Source organism: Tenrec ecaudatus, chromosome 6, assembly GCF_050624435.1.
Source record: "Tenrec ecaudatus isolate mTenEca1 chromosome 6, mTenEca1.hap1, whole genome shotgun sequence".
Lineage (NCBI taxonomy): Eukaryota > Metazoa > Chordata > Mammalia > Afrosoricida > Tenrecidae > Tenrec > Tenrec ecaudatus.
In genome coordinates, this window is record NC_134535.1 from 168435966 (window position 1) to 168457265 (window position 21300).

The 21300-nt window shown below is 38.7% G+C and overlaps 1 protein-coding gene and 1 non-coding gene across 2 annotated transcripts in view; both read right to left on the reverse strand.

Annotated features, from left to right (window-relative positions):
* DNAJC1 (DnaJ heat shock protein family (Hsp40) member C1) overlaps nt 1-21300 on the reverse strand; it is a 220398-nt gene that overhangs the window by 105512 nt on the left and 93586 nt on the right. The window contains exon 7 of the mRNA XM_075552477.1: nt 7851-7941. Within this exon, the coding sequence (XP_075408592.1) occupies nt 7851-7941 (91 nt within the window). The remainder of the gene's footprint in view (nt 1-7850; nt 7942-21300) is intronic.
* Nucleotides 3964-4025, reverse strand: LOC142452098 (U7 small nuclear RNA). Its single transcript, XR_012785154.1, has one exon. It is a non-coding gene; the product is annotated as a U7 small nuclear RNA (small nuclear RNA).

The window sequence follows — 21300 nt, forward strand, 5'->3', positions numbered from 1 at the left end:
GAATTTGGTTCTGTTTCTAAAAACCTGGTCCAAAATGTTGATCACTATGTTAACAGCGGACTCAGGAAATGGCGAGATGCTACTGCAAGATACATGAAGGAAAAAGAAAGGGGTCATACAGATAACATGCACTAATGTGCTGGCTAGAAATGACATCCCCTACTCCCAGGGAGAGTCCAGATGATCCAGAACCTTCCACAAAGAAGTCATCACTGCAACTGAAAAAATGCCAACATTATCCATTGTTACAGAACATTAACAAAAATTTTTAAGGTCTATATGTATTAAAATATACCTGTAAGTTTATATGTAATGTTTCCAAGCACTAAACATAAATAAAGATCAGACTTAAAGTGTACTGATAATAAAAGGCAGTAATGAAAAGGAATTTTAAAAAATGAAGCATTCAACTTATATCAGAACCGACTCCCATGGAATTGCTGGAATTGAGCTACATCATAAGTCGGTGACTACCTGCACATGATAGAGCTCAGAGAGCTGTGTTAGATCCTTCAGAAATCAGTGTCAGTGATGACAAACAGTGAGTAGAGTAAGTCTGAGAGTCTGAATAGCACTGCTTAAGAAACGACGAGAGAAGGAACTGGCAGGGCAGGATCTCAAAACTCCTTCCAAAAAATTTTATCGAGCATTTACCATATTCCTGGCACTGGAGTCATATCTATAAACAATGTTTATAGCTATAAACAAGTTAAAGCTAAAAAGCAAACACAATCAGATCTTTATGGGAACTTATAACCTGTATTTTATTTAATATATAAATTTAATTAGGTACTCATATCTAAATAAATAGGTTAAACTTTTTTTATTATTAAAAGATCATTTTATTGGGGGCTCTTGCGACTCTTATTACAATCCAAGCATCAACTGTATCAGGAATATTTGTACATATGTTGCCATTATTCTTTTCTAGACATTTACTTTCTATTAAGCCCTTGGTATCAGCTCCTCTTTCCCCCCTCCTATCGCCACCCTGGTGACCCCTCGATAGATTATAAATTATTATTATTTTCATATCTCACATCGACTGCTGTCTCTTTTACCCCATGGTTTCTGTTGTTCTTCCCCGCGAAGGGTGTGTGTGTGGTTTGTGCCCATCAGTGTGATCAGTTCCCCCTTCCTCTACTCCGCAACTCCCTTCCCCCTACCCTTCTGGTATCACTATTCCCATTCCCATTCCTGGATTCCGTGTGTTGTGAGTTCCCATCTCTTATCTATACCTGTATACATGCTCCGGTCTAGTCCAACTTTGGTTGAATTTGACTACCTAACCTATAACCCTAATTGCTTATATAGTCAATTGGATAAAAAACTGTTTTTGAACCATTTCAGTGGGAAAACTAAGACTACATTACATTTGAGCATACACAGTATCATGATTTGAACTATTATGGGAACTGCAAATTTACAGTTGAGCTATGTACTTTTTAAAATCTACAATTCCATTGTTATTAGAACATACAAATTTGGGGGGACGAGGACTCCCATGTAAGAGCCCTGGTAGAGCTACAGACTGGGAGAAGACTCAAGAGGAGTTCTACCCTGCGCCGGCGTTGACTTGATCGCTCTCACACGTAAGGCACAGAGTTTCTGTTACCTTGCTTTCAAGCATATTAGAGCTAGTGTCTTAATTATATGTAGTAAGTCTTTACCTAACTTATCGAGGATAGTATTCTTCTATCCATGAACACTCAGTACCTATATTACCATGGGCAAAATGTTAAAACCTACTTTGGCACTATGCCCCCACTACTTTCATTTTCCTTGCTTCCCTGACTCCTGAATCAGCTCACACATCAGCACCAGCATCACCTTTCTTCATGAACCTTAGTTTTCTCCAGAACCAGCCTCCCTTTACCTTAAGAAAGGTGAGTGCTTCCGGTCCAACAGAAAAGCATGTGCTTCATGTAAGTGCTTTCCCCCTACTGTGACGCCTCACACCCCTTACTCAGGTCCACCCCTGGGGCACACAACACAAAGAAAGCCCCAAACTAATATGTGGAAATATGAAGGGGCTTAAAAAAGTTAATGGGATTAAAATATAATGAAATTTATCCATGAAAAAAATTGAAGGTCCCTCACCCCCCTCGATGATCATTTCTGAAAACAAGAAGTTCCTGGCAAATAGGGTTTGATTATTTTGGCTAAGTCTCTCGCCTCCCCCACTTAAAAAAATCCCATTTGAAAACTGTGCAGGCTGTAAAGGATAGAGAAATAGGTAAGGAAAATAATAAGTTTTGCTTCTGTAGGCCCCTCCTCCCAATTTTTGACCATTTAAGTTGTGACCTTTACGTTCAATTAACTAACAATCAAATACATTTTCTTCCATTTTTTGATAAGGGATCAACACTCAGTTTTAGATCTTTGTCCAAATTATTTACCTAAATAACAAAATTATTAAAAGATTAATAACAAACAAGTGGTAGGAAATTTCCAAGTAGATATCCACAAAGTTTATTACATAGGCTTCCAGGGAGAATATTTATTTTTGAGAAATTACCTTGTTTCACAACGTTTCTTCCCCTCACAAGCACCTAACAAGATCACAAGGCCCTACTCAACGTAGTTCTAGAATAGCCCTCAGAGGGTGCTGCATAATCTCAGCGGAGCAGACAGACATGAGGGCACATTAGCAATCAGGTCATGAAAAACAGGCAGCATGAAATAGCTACGGCTAATCTGCATGATATGCATTTACTCAATTAAGTAGATGGAAATGTTATTATGAACTCAGTATTCCAATGATGGTCTTTAAAATTAAGAACGATAGGGACAAATAAAACACACACCGGGGGATTCTGGGCCTTTATATATTAATTCTAAAGTATACAATGCAGAACATTGTAATGAAGTTAACAAAATTAATTAAAAGATTCTTTGCACGTAATCATTAGAGACTACATTTTAAAATACATGACAGTTTCTGACATTATTAACAGTGAATGTGACTGTTCTTTAACACTTCTAATGTTGATATCAACACCTTTTCTAAATATACCACCGATCTTAAAAACAAAAGTAAAAGAAGTCTTATTACTCAGAGTCTGGTAGGAGTGTGGTTTTTTAAATGCTTTCTGGCACTTACTATTCCATTCTAGAATTCAATAACTCATGAGGTAGTGTTAGATTTTCAAACTTTACAAAAAACTGTTAACATTTAGGAAGAGTTTTCAGGTAGAGATTTAAAATTTTAGATTTTTTACATAATCTATTTTCCTAGAGAAATCAGCAAGAATAATGTAATCTGTATGCGCACTGCTGTCAAATTCTTAGGCAGAACAAAATCTTTGAATCATTTTGGGAAAATGATCACAAACATCAAAAGGATTTTGTAGTATTATGATAAATACTTTATGTTTAGCTCCTATTTTCAAAGGGAACTGACACATACTTAATCCATTACTATTAGAAACTTTAATACATATGTCCAATTATACCAATTAAGTAGCTTAATTAAAAATGCATTAAAATGATAGGCTATGGCTGTAAAAGTGACTAAATATAGCATATTTAATGTGGCCTATAGATCAGAGATTCTCAACTTGTGGGTTGTGACCCCTTTGGGGGTCATCCGATCGTAACAGTAGCCAAATTACAGTTATGAAGTAGTAATGAAAATAATTTTATGATTGGGGGATCACCACAACACAAGGAATTGTATTGAAGGGTTGTAGCATTAGGAAGGTTGAGAACCACTGCTATAGATATAAATTTGGGGTTATTTTATTTTCCCCCTCTTATAAATGTGATTTTTTTCTCCTTTTGGTTACTTTTCAAATGTTTAGAAAGTTTTATATAACATTGTTAATTAAAAATAAAAATTATATTTTAGAGTTTCATTCTGTCATTAATTCATTTAAGATAAAGTCATTTAAACATTGCTATAGCAGTTTCATTTTTAATCTTTTTTTTTTGTTTTGTTAAATAACTGTTTTACTGGTGTGTGGGGGTTTTCCGGGAAAACCAGAAAAACCTGCTAGACAAATTCTAAAAGAGCTGTAACACTTCATTTTTAATCTTATGTATAATATGAAAGTACTGATAATTAATTATCTAATCCATATCTGCCTAATCATCCTAAATTTTCCCTCTAGTCTGTTTCAAACAACTAAAAAGTTGGACTTCATTTTATTATGTATTTGTCATTATTTAATCTCTTGAATCAATTTATGTGTTTCTTAGAATAGTATTTTATTCGGGATAGGTGATCAATTAATACTCATTAATTAATATTCATGACATTATATGCATTCACATATCCATCCATTCATCTACTACTGAACTTTTTTTTTTAATGTGGTAGAATATTATGTTCAATGCTACAAACAACAGATGAAAAAGAAACAGCTCTGCTCCCAAACTTCCCTTAAAAACAGTTCAGGAACTGTGCTAGGCAGAGAAGTGGCCCCAAAAGATCACCAGTCCTAGCCCTGGAAACTTATATGGCCAAAGGAACTCTGTAGATGTGATTAAGATCGAGGAATTCTGAGCTGGAGAGAGAATTCAGAATAGCTCAAGAAGGCCCAGTGACATCACATGGAATCTTAAGACAGATCATTTTCTAAGTGTGCTGAGAGAGACTGACCACAGGACAATAGAGAGAGATGCAACGGTACTTGCTTTGACGGGGGAGGAGGGGGCCGAGATCCAGTGTGGGTAACCTCTAGAATAACGGTTCTCAACCTGAGGGTCATGACCCATTTGGGGGTTGAACAACCCTTTTACAGGGGGCGCCCAAGACCATCGGAAAACACATATTTTCAATGGTCTTAGGAACCGCAACACGTCTCCTCTATCTGTCTCCAAACGGATCCACCCACATGCAGATGCGTCCACATATGCGTACCTGGGGTGAAGACTTACCCATGCTACACCATGCTTCAAGACAAAAATGCATTTATTTGTCATTAGAAATAATTATTTCACAATATATAATGACATACTGTTGTGATGAATCACTATGCTTTACTTATGTTCAATTTGTCACAATGAAAATACATCCTGCCTATCAGATATTTACATGACGATTCATAACAGTAGCGAAAGTAGTTATGAAGTAGCAACAAAAATAATTTTATGGTTGGGGGATCACCACAACATGAGGAACTGCATTAAAGGGTCACGGCATTGGGAAGGTTGAGAACCACTGCTCTAGAAGCTAGACAAGGTAATGAGATGGATTCTTTCCTTAAATTTCCAGAAAGGAACACAACTCTTCTTTAGGAATTTGAAGTTTAGCTCAGTGAGACCTATGTTAAGCTTCTGATTTACACTTCAAGATAAATTTATGTTTAAGCCACTATAGTTGTGACAATTTACTACAGTAGCATGAGGAAACAAATACTGGATATCAACTAGTTAACATGTTCCTTTGACAGATAAAGAAACTAAAATTCTCAGTCACATATTTAGGTAGTGACAATGTACTCTTTGTGAGTTTAGAAGGAACTTAAGTTATCCTTCTGAAACATAATTTGGTGTCAAGGTAAAGAAGAAAACTAGGATTTAATTATTGGAGGGGAAATAAGCTAGAACTATTTTTTTCCATATAGTGAATGGGTGAAGCATCATAATTACATTAATACTGAATTTGCTCCATTCCAATTTGATTGGGTTAAACCACTTCTATGGGCTACAGGAATAGCTTTACTGCTTACCCTCAAAAGCATGCAAGTTACTGTGTGAAATTACGTACGTCTGTGTACTGTTGCTAGGTCAGACTTACATGCAAATTGCATTCTTTTCTATGAGTCCAGGTACATGAAGAGGAATGAAGACAAAACCAGAAATAATCATACTGGAAATTTTTAAAGACTAGAGATTTCATCTCCATCAATCAGTCAACAACTAGTTATCGTGTACCTCCTATATGCTAGCCCCTATTTAGAACCCCGGGGGCACTGTGGGTAGGCTTTGGACGGCTAACCGCAAACTGGGCACCTCAAACCTACAGTCCACGTCCAAGGGAGGAAGGTTAAGCGGCTCTTTGCTCCTGGAAAAGTTTCAGAAACCCTGGGTAGGGTCGGTATAGTCAGAATAGACTGGATGGCAGAGGATATGGTTTGGTTTTAGGTATATGTCAAACACTATTTATAGTACTTGGAAAGACACAGCAGTGGACAGAACATGAAGTTTCTACCTTCATGGAGTTTACATTCTACTTGGGGCATCCGATGGTAATAAAAATATAAATTTCAATGAAGAGGAAATAATGTTCTGAATAAAAAGTAAGCAAGCTAACAAGAAAAACTGTATATGGATGGGAAGCTGTAGATATGGCAAAATTAGACACTAGACCAAAACCAGGGGGAAAGTCTACTTTCACAGGATGTTCAACTTTTTCGGTAATCAACATGAACTATGTCCTGTCTTTTTTACCCCCTAGTAGCTTTATTGGCATATAACTCACATATCATACAGATTAATAGCTCAATCCTATGAATAAAAGTTGTGCAATCATCCCCCCCCCCCCACCCCTGCCTTTGCCATGCCTCGAGATAATTGTTCATCTACGAGTTGTCTCTATAGATTTATCTATCCTGGATATCACATATAGAAAGTCATACAAAACTAACAGAAGCAACAATGACAGAGAAAAACATCTAACAGAAGGAAAATATTAAAAACCCTGAACAACTTTAAAATCCGTCATGAGGGAGATCACATGATAAGGTGTCACATTTTAACCTAACTATATTGCCAAAATTGACTTCACAATGTTCTGTTTGATAGCACGGCTATTCAAATATTCAAATTCCATAAAACAATAAATAGAATCAGAGGGGATTCAGCCAAGGCTTAATGTATGTGGAGAACCTGCACATGGATTTTGGTCTTCCACTGTCCTCTATAGCCTTCTGCAAGTCAGTGGGGGTCACAATTTAACCCTACAAAACGTTCCTTTCTTTCTATTTGAATTTTATTATTTACAATCTTTGGAGCACAGAGGCTGGTTTGCTTCTTGCATGGGGACTTAGTTGGCACCTTACTTAGATGGCTGCTTGTTTGAAGACAAGCCTCTAAGACCCCAAACGCTATTCTTTCTGATAGCCGGGCACCATCTGGTTCCTTCACTTTGCTGTGTTACAGCACCCGTCTTCAGCAATCTCTTCAGGAGGGTGAGTATCAAGTAGGACCATGTCATAAGGACTAATTGTTCTTAGATTACGGCTACAATGAAGTGTGAGCCCGAAATCCGTTCATGTATCTATGGTTTACACGTGTCTCTGATTCACTGCAGAGACATCATCATCATTTTATGACAAAGAACTTTATAAATCAGCCCACAGGCCATAAGGTAATTCTATTGAGAGTAACACTGATTTAGCCAATACATACTTGTGTCTTAAGTATTCAATGAAAGCCCCATTGCAACATAGCAATAATTTATTCATTTTAATATTGTATATAATACTACAAATGAAAAATGCCATTTGAAACAAGAAGCATGGATACCTTCAGTTTTCATGTACTACTTCTATAATATATAGCAAGTTGGATAATCAACTGGTTAGGCTTATCAGTAAATATCAGTTACAGTTGTAAGCCTGCAGCAGATTAGGACTTAAGTAGATTTTTGAGGCCCATTAGACTTGAGGCTCTATATGAGTCATGCTAATTTTATTCATCTTTCTGATCCCACACTATGGAAGATTCAGGAATTAATAAAATGTTTCCCACATACAAAAAATTGAGCACAACTGACTCTGTCCAAAGAGTAGCAAAGAAGACATAGAAAATTTAATTACTGCTAACGTTGAGGGAAACTCCAAATTTAAACAATTAGTTTTATGTGATTGGGTTAGCACAGTAAGACAAAGTCTAAAACTCACTTTGAAGTGTTTCAAGCTCAGCTCTTGTTGATGCATCTTCTTTTTCTTTCAATTTTGTTTCTTTGTATTTAGCATAAAACTGTCCAGCATCCTTAAAGAAGAAGTTATAAATACATTAATCAGTAGTTTGCCTTGACAGTATTTTCCATATAATTTGCTTTAAAATAGCATGCTCATTTTACAAATAGTGCTTTTTTATATTTATACTTTCCAATTTTTGATGAACAGAATAAATTCAAACACCTCTTTATGATTTTTCAATCAATCAGGGAACTGATTAAGGCCTCAGATTTTTTGAGTATAAATTAAACTCTTTTCTTGCACTTCTTCCTGATTTCTTCCTCTGTAATGATTTTTTTTTCAGTATCATAAGTGCTTTTACAGGGATAAACAGATAAACATGTTGCTGAATTGAATTATTTAGTATAATAAATTAAATTATTGTGACCAACAAACTAATACTACCATCATATTAGTCATATACTCAATAGATTCTCAAAATCACAGATAAACAGTACCACCTTCAGTAAAATATATACTCAAAAAATAAACACAAAAGTATCATATTTTAAAATGTTAATGACTAAAGTTCAACCAAGATAAATTCTAAGTCACTTCACAAAGAAATATATTATTACAGGAAATAACTTCAGGTCAAAAAGAGAATGTTCCGATCTGTACAAATTGGGGCAGCTATTAAGTTCTGATTTCCTCAAGGGCATGGATTTTAAACTAAGCTTTCACAAAATCCCTAGCATCTATCCGGGCATGAACTAGGTATTCAATACCCATTTGTTAAATTGATTTTAAAGTCTTTGGAAGGTTACTCTAAAGATTCACAATCTGATAATGAAGCATACATACTTCCTTCCACAACCCTGAGACGTGTATCAAACAGTTCTTATTTTAGAAGGTGAAAGGCTGAGGACACAAACAATTAGGCATCAAGATAGAATGACTAAATGCTGACTGAGTGGAGGAAGGGCAAAAAAGGAAGGCTTTAGGGAGGCATAGGAAGAAAGACTAGGCTCAGGAAATCATGCCGAGGCTCTAAGCATATGAAAATCCTGGGAATAAGGCTGGCTGTTCCATACCGTGTCATGGCTCAAATTTCATATATTTTATAGCAGTGTTTCTCAAAGTGAGCAATACTGCTCCTGGGGGGCACTAGACCAATCTAAGGGGAGTACAAAACAGATACCTACACTTTATCCTGGATTATAGACTAATAGCGCAAACATTTTTAATTGTCAGGGGTTGCTGAGCAATTTCTTCTTTTTCTTTCCCCCCTGGAAAAGAGATGGTAGGTCAAATAAGTTCGGGAGCCAATATTCTATAGCAAACTACTTATAGTTGCCAGACCACATGGGCTACACTTCACGCCTCTGCACATGCTTTGCCTTCTAGCTAGAACAACCTAGCCTCACTAGTCTTTGAAGACCCTATTCAAGCATCAGCTCCTTTGAAAGTCTTTTGAACCTTCCCATATGATAAAATTGCTAATAGGGTTCCAGTCGATAACATGCCAGGGTTTATTCCACATAAGCTATGTGTCTGTGATCAGTGGATGTGTGCAGTCAAGTTCTCTCAGTACTACACTCGCCTTAGTATCCCTACGGTGCTTTCAAAAAGAAAGAATGTGTGTAGATATAGATTTAGAAATAGACAGAGAGGATTCTTTTGTACTATGGGGGAAAAGATTTTTAGGTTAGGGCTAATACCAAAATTTAATAAAACACAAATGGTTATCTTCACAAATCACTGTGAAGCTTTGCAACAAGTTTACAGAATGCTGATCCACATAAAACAACAGTTTTTAGATGGATAAATTGTTCCAAGGAAGGCCTCAAAGATGAGTAGAGAGAGGAGACTATCAACTTCAATGAATGAAGAAACTGGATGATGTCCAGAATATGGTCAAAGAAGACCACAGAATTACCATTGATAGGGAGGGTGGAAAATGAGGACCTGATGCCAGAGACTTAAGTGGAGGGCAAATGTTCTGAGAATGATGAGGGCAATGAATGTACAAATGTGCTTTACACAATTGATGTATGTATGGATTGTGATAAGAATTGTATGAGTCACTAATAAAACGATTTTAAAAAAGAATTACCATTGATGTGGTAATGTTGAGATCGTACATGGTTCGGCATTCCCATTTTAAGCAAGCTTTTGGCTCAATGAAAGTCAAAGGGTTGCACAAACATCTGCTAGCTCGAAGAGCCAAGTTTTCCATCAACCTTTTAACTATGAATGAAGCTAATGAAGACAATTTTCTGGGATGAATGATAAAGTGGACAGTTGGGTTGACCAATACAATCCAGAGAACAAGGTCTACTTGAAACGAGTGGCTTCAAAGGGAAATGCCAGGCCAGTCAAACTCTACGTAGAAAGGTTAACTCCAAAGGTTTCAATGACTGTTTGGGAGGAATCCAATGGAGTAGTCTTGGTAGGTTTTCTTGAAGGGTATAGGATGATGACATGGGCTTATTATGACGAAAATTTTAAAAAACTGAAAAATGCAACAGGAAGAAAAAGTTTAGGAAAGTTATGCAGAAGAAAACATTAGCATGTTCTCTATCAAGATAATGCACCTGCTCACTCTTTGAGGGTACGAAGGATAGTTCTATGAGACTGTCATTAGAAACCTTACCCCAGGATCAGGTATCAGGCATCATCATAACAAAAATTCCCATCATTGTGAATGCGGGGGAGTGCGGACTGGAGACCCAAAGCCCATCTGTAGGTCATTGGACATCCCCTTATGGAAGGGTCGTGGGGAAGAGACGAGTCAGTCAGGATGCAGGGTACTAACGATGAAACACAACTTCCCTCTAGTTCCTGAGTGCTTCCTCCCCCAAACACTATCATGATCCCAATTCTACCTTAAAAATCTGGCTAGACCAGAGCATGTATACTGGTACAGATAGGAGCTGGAAACTCAGGAAATCCAGGACAGATGATTCCTTCAGGACCAGTGGTGAGGGTGGCGATGCCCGGGGGGTGGAGAAAAGGTGAGGTCGAGATGGGGAACCGAATACAAGGATCAACATAGTAACCTCCTCCCTGGGGGCCGGACAACAGAAAAGTGGGTGAAGGGAGACGTCAGTGTAAACTATGACAAAATAATAATTTATAAATTATCAAGAGTGGGGAGGGAGGGGGAAAATGAGCTGATGCCAGGGGCTTATGTGGAGAGCAAATGTTTTGGGAAGGTGAGGGCAATGAATGTACAAATATGCTTCACACAATTGATATATGTATGGATTATGGTAAGAGTTGTATGTGTCCCTAATGATTAAAATTTTTTTAAAAAAACCTTACCCCAGATTCCCCTACAGCCCTGGTCTTATACCTTCAGACTCTCTTTTTCCCCCTTCAAACTCAAATATCGAAAAGGAACCCATTTTAAGTTCTACGCGGAAGCAAAAGCTGTTGTTTTGACATGACATAAACTGAATAGCACACGATTCTTTGGGGTTGTTGTCAGGTGCAGTCAAGTCAGTTCTAAGTCATAGCAACTCCATGTACACCAGCACAAACCACACCCCTAGTCCTACATCATCCTCACAATTGCGTTGTTCGAGTCCATTTTTGCAGCCAGTATGCCAATTCGAGTCAAAGGTGTTCTTTTTTTGCTGACCTTCTATTTTACGAAGCACGACCAGTCAAGGACTGGTCTCTCCTGACAACATGTCCAAAGCACATCAGACAAAGTCTTGCCATCCTCATTTCTAAGGAGCATTCCTCTTGTGGTAGTCCATGTTACTCTTTGCCAGCATTACACTTCCAATGCATCAATTCTTTTGCAGTCTTTCTCATTCAGGGTCCAACTTTCATATGTACATAAGACAATTAAAATGTATACCTGCATCAACACTGTTTCTCATCTAAACTTTCAAGAGGTTTGCCTGATGTAATGGGTTTGGTTGATTTTCTGACTGCTGCTTCCACGAGCAAATTGACTGCATATTTAAGCAAAATTAAATCCTCGACATCCGCAATCTTTTTCCCATTTATCATGATGATGTCTATTGGTCTAGTTGTGAGGATTTTAGTTTTCTTTACATTGAGTTGCAATCCATACAGAAGGCCCCGATCTTTGATCTTCATCAGCAAGTGCTCTGGGTCTTCCTTGCTTTCAGCGGGCAAGGTTGCATCATCTATATATCGCAGCTTATTTAATACGTCTCCATCCAATCCTGTCACCTTCTTCATGTAGTCCATCATCTCAGATTTGCTCGGCATACAGACTGAATAAGTATGGAGAAATGATACCACCCTGATGCACACCTTTCCTGATTTTAAACCCTTGTTCCCTTTGCATGCCTGTTCCTTTGTTCATGTGCTGAGTCCTCAAAAGCACAATGGAGTTTCTGGAGTTCCCATTCTTCTCAATGCTACCCATCACTTATTATGGTCCATATAGTTAAATGCCTTTCATAATCAATAACAATACACAAGTAAACATCTTTCTAGTATTTTCTGCTTTCAATCCAAATCCATTTGACATCAGCAATGGTATCCCTATGCAGTTTAGGAGCTTAAACTCCGTATCGATGTAACCATAGGTAAATGTTTTTACTTGCAAAGGATCTCTCTTAATTACTTAAAAAATTTCTTGAAGAGTTCAAAGACCCCAAGCAGTGAGCAGTTCACAAAGCAGAAATACACCTCACTCCAAGAATGGATATTTTATGGGTGTTTTTAGTCCAATACTCCTGTAACATGGATTTCTGCACATGAAGCCACAGGTTATGGAATCTCCATGAGGACATGAAGTTGTTTTTAATTTTTTTTAATGTGTGTATATTCAGGGCCTAGGAAAGTACTTGGTACATACTACTCTTAAGAGTCAAGCCCACCTAACAGTGCAGAGTCTCCTCACCTTTCCTTGCCCTCCTGAGATTATCTGAGGGCATGGAACTAGTTCTGACCAATGGGCTGAGGATGAAATTATCATGTCCTTTCTAAAGCAAACAAAGTAAAGCTTCTACAATTTCCTAGCTCTCTTTTCTTGCCAGAGGGACCAAGAAAGCTGTATGTTCCAGACGGGGGAGCCACAGATGGTGAAGCCCTCAACGTTATGAGTAACTAACGTGCTAGGGAGCGCAGAAGCCCTTTCTCCCGTGATGGACATGTAGCATAAACTAGGAAAATTTCTAAGCCATTGAGGTGTCAAGGTTATCTGTACCTTAGCATAAACTATAAAGCAGACAGCAGAAGCGGGCAAGCCCTTCGTCTAATCTAATTACCAATCTTCAATGAAAAGCAAAGTCTAAACACTCCTTACTCCATTTAGACAGACGAACCGCTGAAACTCAGCTTACTAAATACAAGCATCTTTCTATAATCTTAATAATAATTAGGCTATCAACCTGAACATACTACTGATAAGGAGTATGAGTCCAGCTTTAGCAATGTGGTTGTTAAAACACTTATTCTTTAATAGCTTTTATTTTTAATATTTTCAAATTTCTTTTCATCTGCTTTAAGTTTCATTTCCACCATTAAATGGTAGTGCAACTCTGGGGAAATTGCTTTACCATTCCAGGTCTTACTAAAGAGAAAGCAAAAAAAAAAAAATTCACTGCCATCGAGTAAATTCTGATTTGTGTCCTGGTATTGTAGTGTTTACGTGTTGGGCTGCTTGCCAAAACGTCAGCAGTTTTAAACCACCAACTACTCCTTGAGAGAAAGACTAAATTTTCAAATTCCATAAAGAGTTAGTCTCGGAAATCCACAGGAACAGTTCTACATTGACCTGTAGGGTCACTATGAATTATGGGTCTTAAGTATTACCCAAGTCTAACCTTTCTAGGGTTTCTTATCTTTTGTACAACTAACAAAACTCTACGTCGCCCTCTATCCATGGACATCCTAAAACTTGCATCTTATGCTCTCCTTTGAGAGGTAGAAGATATGGACTATTGGTCTCATGAGGTTTTTCGAGTTTTCATGTATCTCTTCATCCTACATTTTCAGCTTTATAAAAAGTTTCTCTATTAACTTTTGTTTATATATTTCCGACATGAAGTAGTATTGCCCAAAAAACTTTATAAAAAAGTTTTACAGCAGTTGTGGTAATTACATAATCTGGTGTCAACTTGAGACTATTAAGAGTGAGGGGGTGGAGTTTCGCCTATCAGTCAGTTCACGGCTTGATGACCACATTTGGAGGTGCCACCAAGATAAATAGCTCACTGGAGGTGGGGCACACACAGTCTCCCTGTGAGACATTCCTGTTGACAAGCCACATGGAGCTACGCCGATGGAGCCAGAGCCCTGTAGCTGGAGAAGCCATATGAAGACCTCCCCAAGTGCTGAGATGCTTCCACCACCACGGGATTCACAAGACTCTCCACCCACTGGCCTGTGATCTGCCTGCATTCAGCGTCATTGCATGGCTGCGTGAATCTAAAGAGGAATTTATAGACTAGTATCAACATATGGGGTACGATTGGACTTATGCAATTGTTCTGGACTGGGTTGGGATGTTTTCTTAATGTACAATTGCTCTTTGATATAAAGTTCTCTCTTACACATATGAGTGTCCATGAATTTGTTTCTCTAGTCCACCCGGACTAACGCAGTAGTAAAAATAAGCATCCTTATCTCTTAGAAAATCTGTGTTTAACTCTGAGTGGAAGGGCAGGCAACTTGACTTGCTATAAATGCTTCCTAGCCTTTTAGGGACTCCCTCCGCCTCACCCGCAGCTAATTCGTTTTATTTGGTTTCAGATAGCTTCTCATTTGGCAGAAACATGGGGCTAGAAAAGAAGGGTCCTGATTTTAAGAACGTGACCTCCAGGGTTATCAAGAGTTGTAGTCCCCAAGGGAGAAACTTCACAGCAGAGATGATGCTTCCATTTAAACATAGGCTTATAAAGTAGTATAGCAGTCCCTTTAATCTCTGAGGTATTTTTAAAAAGGTCAAAAGCCACAGTAACACCGAGAAGATTCCTCTCTTGTCTGAACCACCAATCCTAGGCAACATGTCATTTTTGATAGGGATGGGAACATTCATTCTAGAAATATCTTGCCATAATTTTTAGCTAACTCCATTCATTTACGTTCAGGTTGGTTGTGAGAATAGGTAAGACTGGGGATTAATGCTATGAAAAGTTTTACATCTTTAAGCAATGTACACCTATACAAATTTTATATGTTAGCTATTTAAAAAATGTGAATGGTCAATGCCCAGAATATCAAGCATAGATTACCAACCAAATAAATTCTGATTTTAGCATTCACCTAAAAAAGAAAGTAGAGGAATATGAACTAATTAGTAAAGAAAACTAAAATCCACACACTGTACCAATAGACAGTATCATGATAACCGGAGAAAAGACTGAAATTGTCAAGGATTTAATTTTACTTGTATCCATAACCAACACTACCAGTCAAGGAATCCAAAGGCGTACTGCACTGGATAAATCTGCTACACGAGACTTCTTCAAAGTATTGAAAGCAAGGGAGTCACTTTGAGGACTTAGGTGCATCTGCCCCAAGCCATGGTCTTTTCACCTTCCTCATGTGCATATAAATGTTGGGCAAGGAATCAGGACGACTGTAGAAGAATCATTGCATGTGAAGTATGGTACTGGCCAAGAACAGTGAATGTACCATAAACACCCACAAAAACAAACATATCTGTCTTGGAAGAAATACATACAGAATACTCCTTAGAAGTGAGGATGTTGAGATTTTGTGTTATGTATTTTGAACATGTTATCAGGGGAGATCAGTCCCTCAAATAAGGATATCAAGCTGGGTAAAACAGAAGGTTAATGAAAAAGAGGAAGACCATCATGGAGATGGACTGACCGAGTGGCTGAAACAACAGGGTCATGAGTTCGAACCCACTCGACAGCACCTCACAACAGCAGCAGCAACAATATGACTGACACTAGTCATAATCTGGGACGACTTGAATTTACTGGTTTTCTTTGAGAATTTGATAGTCATAACAATTTAAATTATTATGGGCCCAAATATCTGAGGCTTCAACACAAAGAGACAAAGATGAAAACAGGCAATGTTGTTAAGAATTATACTGAAAATATACACAATAATTCTTTAATCGATTTTCTCATGGCTATAGAACAAATTATCAGATTTTAAATATCAAGCAAAGGTATTTAGGAGATTACAAAAATTCCACAGCATTATAGGATGAACATAGCCAAAAATAGATGGCTGGTTTAGTCACACTCCAAATGAGGATGTATTCCCTACAAAACTATTATGAGAACAGAAGCAGGCTGGCAAAATGTCAAAGCTTTGTTGGGGTTTTTCTTCTATTGGAACCATTATATTCTAGACTGAAGCATATAGTCCCTCCTCTGCATCTAGTCCAAGCTCTTAAAAAGTAAAGAGAGTTTTATGGGCACATAATCCACAGAGCATACAACAGCTCAATCATATCAAAAAGAGTTGTGAAGTCATCACCACAATCAATTGTAGAATACTTCCCTCTTTCATGTACTCCTTGTTATCAGCTCCCATTTCCCCTAAACCTTCCCTGCCACCCCCACCACCACCAAAGAAACCATTGATCCCTATACTGTCTCTATAGATTTACCCATCCTGGCTTTCAGCTACCACAAAACAAAACAAAAACAAGAAACGAAAGCTAACAATCACAAAATAGAGGAAAACCTCAATCAAAAAGAAAGCACAAAACATTAAAAACTAGAACAACTTTAAAGCGGGTCAAAAGGGAGAGAAAATTATAAGGAATTAAATTTTAACCTAACCACATCTGCCATAATGCACTTTCCAATGAATTCTGTATGCTAGCAAGCCTGTTCACATCGCTGGTCTATGGTCAGAGGGGATTCACCAGAGTCCAAGCACCCCCCCCACACACACACACCAGTTTCCGCCCCCAAGCCTTCTGTATCGTCATTCACATTCCATGTGTCCTGCTAATGATCCCACTTGCTTTCTGAGCTATACCTAAACACATTTTTAAAACTCTATTTACTTTATAAATAAAATAGAATGTTAAGTTCTATATTTTACTATCTCCATTTCTCTATGCATATACTAACTACTCTTTCAGCTACTTACTGAGTCACACTCTCCATATACTTTTTCATTAGTTTCTTTTTTGGGCTTTTTAATATTATCAAATATTTAAAATGTATCAAGTATAAGAGCTTTTAGTTATCTGACCTCACTTTTCAAATCAACTAATTCTCGTAAGTCTCCCAATATCTTTTTGAAAGCAAAATTCTGGAGGAAATAAGGACTGTGTCAAAAAAGTAAGAAGAGCTATCTTATCAAAGAGCTACTTCTACCTGGCACCTTACCTGACCTTATCTGAGGACAGAATTGCATTGAGTATTTTCTACCCATTTAAGTCATCACATATCTTAACTCTCCTGGTCGTCAAAATGTAGATATATATTTGATAAACATGCATGATAAAATACTTTGCTGTTGTTATTAACTGTATTTTTGTCTAAATATCCTTGATGTGTTGATCATATTAGACTGATCTGACAGAATATAAATTCTTAAGTGGGTTGGGTATATTCAGAATTTGGAGACCTGGAATATAATCTGACAGTAATGATCTGATATTACCTTTAAAAAACACACAACAAGAAACCAGGGCATCCTTGGCTTTCCTCTGATCTTTTCCAACCTTAATATGGGGTGATTATATGGAAAGCATGGTCCCTAAAATATTATCTTTGCACACTACTACCTAGTACACACTGTTAAGTGTCTATTCATCTTTCAAGACTCCGTTTAAGTGGCTCCTCCTGTTAGTTTTCCTTGGTCATTCTAATAGAGGGCATCTTAGTATTCTGAACATCTTCAGAGGTCATTTTTTACACTTCAGGTGAGCCTTATATATTACATTGCACCCCAATTATTTTAATTCGTGTGTTGTAACCTGTATCTGACTAGGTTTAAAAGGTCCATTCATCTCTATAGTCCCTTACACTGATTACATGATTAATTTTTTGCTGAACTTATTAAACTGTTTATTCTAAATATATGAGCAGAGGAAGCTTTACACATCCATTACTGATAAAACTATTGCTGTCTGTAAGAACCTGGTGGCGTGATGACTAAGGACCTGACTGCTAACTGAAATGCTGGCAGTGTGAACCCGTCGGCTGCTCTGAGGAAGAAAGATGGAGCAGTGTGTTGGACCAGGTTAACAGGGAAACAAATCCAGAGACACTCATACAAGAAGGTACCCACCCCAAACCCCGGAATTGCACTGGGTGGAGCAGAGCTATCTTAGTATGCATTTTGCTTGCTAGTTGAGCATTAAGCAACTCGCTCTGAGTTAGTGGACCCAGTGGAATTGTCTGGGAAGGTTTTCTCTGGTCACACGGAATTTTTCTTAAGAGCCGTTTTGCTTAAACCTCATTTTTTTGGTGATGGCCGATTGAAGAGAATAGTGTGCGGCTGTGACCTGAACTAATACAAGCTTTTCTCTTGTGAACTGTTTTGTTCTGTTCTTTGTCAGTGGTTTGTTTTTGTTGTTTTATTGTCTGGTTGTATACTGTTGCTTTGTTTTCCTCTGTCTTGTTTTCGTGCATGTTAGTGTCTCCACAGGTCTGTCTGAATAGGACAGGCTGGATGAATTATCTGGAGGGAAACCAATGGGACCGACAGTTCCGGGGGGACTTGGGGTGGGGGTGGGGCAAGGGGGTAAGGAAGTGGTGTCAACAAACACAGGGACAAGGGAAAAACATGGGACCCAAAATGGTAGAGAGGGGGGAGTGGCAGGCCTGGTGGGGAATGATCAAGGGTAAGGTTGCGTAGAGAAGAGGTATACTCTAGCCCAGGTGGCGATGAAGCATGGTAGTAGGGCAGGAGGAAAGTCAAGGGAGATGGAGGAAAGAGCTAGGAGTCAAAGGGCATTTATGAAGGTCTAGACAAAGACATGTACATGCAAATATATATATGAGGATGGGGAAATAGATCGATGTGTCTATATTTATAGGAAGCATTAAGGTGGCGGAAGGACCTTGGGCCTCTACTCAAACACTCCCTCAATGCATGAATACTTTCTTTTATTAAATTGGAACTCTATGATGCTCACTCTCCCGACACAACAGCTGGAGCCAAAGTGGGTGAACAAGTAAATGTGGCGAAGAAAGCTGATGGTGCCGGCTATCAAAAGAGATAGTGACTGGGGTCTTAAAGGCTTGAAGATAAACAAGCGGCCATCTAGCTCAGAAGCAACAAAGTCCACATGGAAGAACACACCAGCCTGTGTGATCGAGTGGTCCCGAAGGGATCAGTTACCAGGCATCAAAGAACAAAAAATCATATTATTGACTGCACACCTCCATGATAGGATCGCTGAAGACAAATGGCTGCATAAGCAAATGTGGTGAAGAAAGCTGATGGTGCCCGGCTATCAAAAGAGATAGTGTCTGGGGTCTTAAAGGCTTGAAGGTGAACAAGCAGCCATCTAGCTCAGAAGCAACAAAGCCCACATGGAAGAAGCACACCAGCCGAGGTGCCAAGGGACCAGGTATAAGGCATCATGCAAAAAAAATATATGTGTGTGTATGTATGTGTACATGTATATATATGTGTACGTATGTATGTATGTATATACCATATTAAATGAAGGGGGAAGTGCAGAGTGGAGACCCAAGGCCCAAGTGTCGGCCAATGGAGATCCCCTCATAGAGGCGTTTAGGAGAGGAGATGGGTTAATTAGGGTGCGAGGTAGTACTGATGAAGAACACAGCTTTCCCCCAGATCCTGGATGCTTCCTCCCCCCAACTACCATGATCCGAATTCTACCTTGCAGGGCTGGATAGGGCAGAGGCTGTACACTGGTACATATGAGGGTTGGAGACACAGGGAATCTAGGGTGGACGACACCTTCAGGACCAAGGGTGTGAGGGGCGATGCTGGGAGAGTGGAGGGTGAGTGGGTTGGAAAGGGGGAACTGATTACAAGGATCCACATGTGACCTCTTCCCTGGGAGAGGGACAGCAGAGAAGGGGTGCGGGGGGGAGACTCCGGATAGGGCAAGATATGACAAAATAACGAGGTATAAATTACCAAGGGCACATGAGGGAGGAGGGAGAGGAGAGGGAGGGGGAAAAAAAAAGAGGACCTGATGCAAAGGGCTTAAGTGGAGAGCAAATGCTTTGAGAATGACTGGGGCAGGGAATGTATGGATGTGCTTTATATAATTGATGTATGTATATGTATGGATTGTGATAAGAGTTCTATGAATCCCTAATAAAATGTAAAAAAAGAAAAGAGGAGAAAAAATGATTAGGGCAAAGAATGTACAGATGTGCTTTATACAATTGATGTATGTATAGGTATGGACTGTGATAAGAGTTGTATGAGCCCCTAATAAATTGTTTTAAAAATAAATTTAAAAAAATAGTGTGCGACTGTGAAATTTTAGGTCCTGCTCGGGAAAAATGCCACAGAAACTGTTGTGATGTTAAGACAGCACTATTGGAAAAACTCAAGTGTACGAGTGGTTTTCTTGTTTCAAAAGAGGTGAAATGTTGATTAATGACAAACCTCATTCTGTATGGCTATCAACTTCCCAAACAGATGAAAATGTGAACTCACAGTGCATTTGTTCTACCAGGTCAGACTGTTAATAAAGCTTTCAAATGTACAGGTTCTGAAAAGATTGCATAACAGTATGTGACCACGAAAGGCCTGATTTGTGGCATATGGGGGATTGGTTTCACCATCATGATAATGCACCTGCTCATGCAGCCATCTCCGTGCACCAGTTTTTGGCAAACAACAGCATGCCTCTCTTGCCCTACACACCTGACCCACCTGCCCTCACTCTGCGACTTCGTTTTGTTTCCGTGAATGAAAAGGGACACGGCAGGAACAGCAGTTTGACAACACAGAAGAGGTGGAGAAAATGAGGTAGGTGCTGTCAGCCATCTAAACAGATGAGTTTGAAAAATGTTTCCAAGAATGGAATAGCAGATTTGAAAAATGTATCAAGTGTAATTTGACAAATGTATGAAGCGTACTTTGAAGGTGATAAGGTTGCTTTGTTAAAAAAAAACAACTTAAGTACATAGCTTTGAAAAGTAAAATTGTTTTTTGGGAGGTACCTCCTTGTATATGCATATGAAAGAGCTTTATATCAAAGAGTAATTGTATATTAAGAGAATATCCCAGCCCAGTCTAGATCAAGTCCGTAAGTCCGATATTAGCCCATAAATCTGATACTAGTCCATAATCACTCTTCAGACTCACACAGTCACATGCAATGATGCAAAATGTAGGAAGATCACAGGCCAGTGGGTGAGTCTTGTGGATGCATCTCCACTCCAGGACTCTGACTGCCATCACATTGGTTCCATGTGGCTTTTTACCAGGAATGTGAAGCACAGAGAGTGTGAGGTCCCACCTCCAGGGAGGAAGAGAGGAGGCCACACCCATAATGAAGCATCATCAGGCTGTG